Source organism: Oryzias melastigma, unplaced genomic scaffold, assembly GCF_002922805.2.
Source record: "Oryzias melastigma strain HK-1 unplaced genomic scaffold, ASM292280v2 sc00260, whole genome shotgun sequence".
NCBI classification, from domain to species: Eukaryota; Metazoa; Chordata; class Actinopteri; order Beloniformes; family Adrianichthyidae; genus Oryzias; species Oryzias melastigma.
Genome location: NW_023416894.1, coordinates 8,889 through 11,648, shown reverse-complemented (window position 1 = coordinate 11,648; position 2,760 = coordinate 8,889). Strand labels below are relative to the sequence as shown.

The following is a 2,760-nucleotide window of genomic DNA, read 5'->3' as shown; positions in this document are numbered from 1 at the left end:
AAAGTAAAAAATTAAATTCATTTTCTAAGAGTTCATGCTCGATTGTTTTCCCTACCCCTTGATCAAACAATTTTCTTGGAAAATACATTTATTCATCATGTGTTTGCTTCATTTTGGATTTTTTTTTTTAAAGTGGGAACATCAATCCTCCAGGGCCTCTGTTTCTCTTGGGTACCCTTCTCCTGGGTGGGGGTGGGCGGCCCCTGCCCTGCTCCCCTCTGGACCTGTCGTAGCAGGGACGGGCGGTTGTCTGGAGCATAGTGGTGTGTCTCCCTTGGGGGGCCCTGGCTCGTACCTGGAGTGGGGCGGAGGGATGGTCGGCGCTGCTGGGTGGTGGCGGGCTGCTCTTCTGGGATTGTGGGGCTCTCCGGGGGTGGGGCCAAGCGTTGGCCCTCCTGCCGCGGTGGGGGGGCTGCTATTCTGGCTGGGCTGGGGCCTGTACTCTCTGTGTTCCTGTGCCTTCCTGCTCTTGAGTGTGGGGGGCCTCTGTGGCCGCGTGCCCTGGTCTGGGTGTTTTGCGGGATTGCCCGGCGGGTGGATTCTCTCTGCGGCTCCATGTGTTGGGGGGTCCGGGCTCCAGCTGTTGCCCCGGTGGGGGGTCTTGGCGTGAGGATGGCCGGGTGCTCTCCCCCTGAGTACATTCCATTATTATCCACATTTGCACATCATAAACACTCAACTAAGCACAGTTGTCAGCTCACCTTTGAACTAACAGTATGCATGACAGAATGAAAGGCTTGTATGGGTTTGTATGATTAAGTGTGAGCTGCAGTTATATTGTGTACATTCTGACTAGTTTAAATATGGAGACTATTTTGGCCAACAAGTGTGTTTGTAACTACAGAGTGTGTGTGTAGACAGGCCCCACCCATTCTAGTTTGTTACTTAGACCTGGTTGTTCTATGATGTTGCTTCCCTCTGCTGCCATCTTCTTTTTCTCTCTAAACCCCCCTCTTTATACCGAATAAATCCCTGTTGTGACAGTAAAATCTGCCCAACACAAGAGGCTCTCAGCCCGTATCTGTTGGCTCAGCTGTTGGACAGGAAAGTTAACAAAAATAAAAAATAATAAAATAAAAGTGGGAACATCCAAAATGATTTGTTACACTACAGTAGCTTGGAAATTGCTAAAAATAAATAAAGTAGTCCTTTTTCCCCTTTTTTTCATTTTTAGTTTTAGCTTGAAAAACAAATGATACTCGGGTATTTCCGTTTGTTTTTTTTCCCCCCTTAAATGTGAAGTGTCACACTGGTGCGCACCAGAAGCTCCACAAGCGCACAGTCCTCCAGGAGGGGGCAGAGCTAGTAGCATAAAAATACTTTGACAAGCGAGCAGGAGAGGTCATGGGGGCATACGTATACTCATAGGAGCACGGAGGAAGACATGGTTTTGTAACTACTGAGTGTGTGTAGACAGACCCCACTCAATTCGGATTAGTATTTACACCTGGTTGTTCTATGGTTTTACACCCCATGGTTTTTCTTTTAGATTGACAATCTAAAAAGGAAAAAAAGGACCACACTCTGTCTTGTGGGGTCAGCTGGACCACACAAGACAATCTTTACTGGTGTCCAATGACAGACATAAAGTCTAGTTAGTCAACCTTTGTCATGTAAGGGTGGGGTCATCTGGACGGCATAAGAGACCACGAAGATCCAAAAACTGATGTCAACAGATACAGTAAATGCTGGGAAATCACATTATCATCATCATCATCATCATGAGATATGATGAGGAGATGAAAAGGTCACCATGATCTGTAGTAAAAGAACCTTCATACACAGACCACAGAGCTGACGGTGGTCTGACACCAGCAGGTAAAGCTGAGGAATTCTGGGAGCTCTGATAAGGATGGTGTAGTACGATGACTACATGTCCCATGATGCTTTGCTGTAGCACGGAGTGCAGGGAGTCTGAAGTTCAGAAATAAAGTTGTTGCTAACGATAGCGGACCGAGTCCCGTGCCATCTTTACACAGATGGTTCTTCATCATTTTAGCAAGGCTTACATAACATGATTTTAACATTTCGTGCCCCGAAGGGAAAAAATGAAATAAAATACCACCAAGGGTTCAGACAACCCTCCCCCGCAGCGTCCCGCTCACCTGGGGAGGCTACGGCGTCTTTATCGGAGGACGAGCTGTGTCTGTTCCGCCGGTTCCGCTTGTCTTTCGGGGACGAGCTTCCAGCTAAGCAGGGCAGGAGCAGCGCCTCTTCCCCGGAGCCCTCCATTTCCAGCTCGGTCAGAACGCTTTCGCGGGAGTCCGACATGCGCACTGCGCCCCCGGGGCTGGCCGCGAGCCCAAGCCCGAGCCCCACCCGGCTGCTGTCGAAGAGCGTGGCGGAAGCGTCCGGAGAACGGCCGCTCGGCGCCGGCTCGGGCACCGCTGTCGTCGCCACGGTGTACGGCACGGGCAAGCCGCTCTCCGCCTCCGTGGGTTCGAACTCCGACATCATGGTGACACTGTTGTCGGTGCGGACCTGCCTCAGACTAAACCAGATTCTCCGTTTAGTCGTTAATATTCCATTTCAGATGAGCGCGTTTGTTTCCGGGATCTGTATGTTAAACTTGGCTTGTCGAGCAGCTGCTCAGCTGCTAATCCTCTCCAGCTTCCTACTTCACTTTGTGCGCATGCGCCTCATAAGCCATTGCAGTTGGTTGATGTAGCCTTCTATGGAGGCTGGAAAGAGCCAGTTTGAAATAAATATATTCACCATTAAATAAATAAATAAATGTGTCATTAAATATTTAAAAGTGGC

General features: G+C 49.3%; 1 protein-coding gene across 2 annotated transcripts in view; it reads right to left on the bottom strand.

Moving 5' to 3' along the window:
• The window catches only part of pi4k2b (phosphatidylinositol 4-kinase type 2 beta), a 17,312-nt gene extending 14,616 nt beyond the window's left edge, over positions 1-2,696 (bottom strand). The window contains exon 1 of one of the 2 annotated variants that reach the window (XM_024264762.2): positions 2,106-2,696. In XM_024264762.2, coding sequence (XP_024120530.1) covers positions 2,106-2,457 — 352 coding nt within the window. In that variant the 5' untranslated portion in view covers positions 2,458-2,696. The remainder of the gene's footprint in view (positions 1-2,105) is intronic. The other variant, XM_036210838.1, reaches the window with a different exon arrangement.
• Between the last annotated feature and the right edge of the window lie 64 nt (positions 2,697-2,760).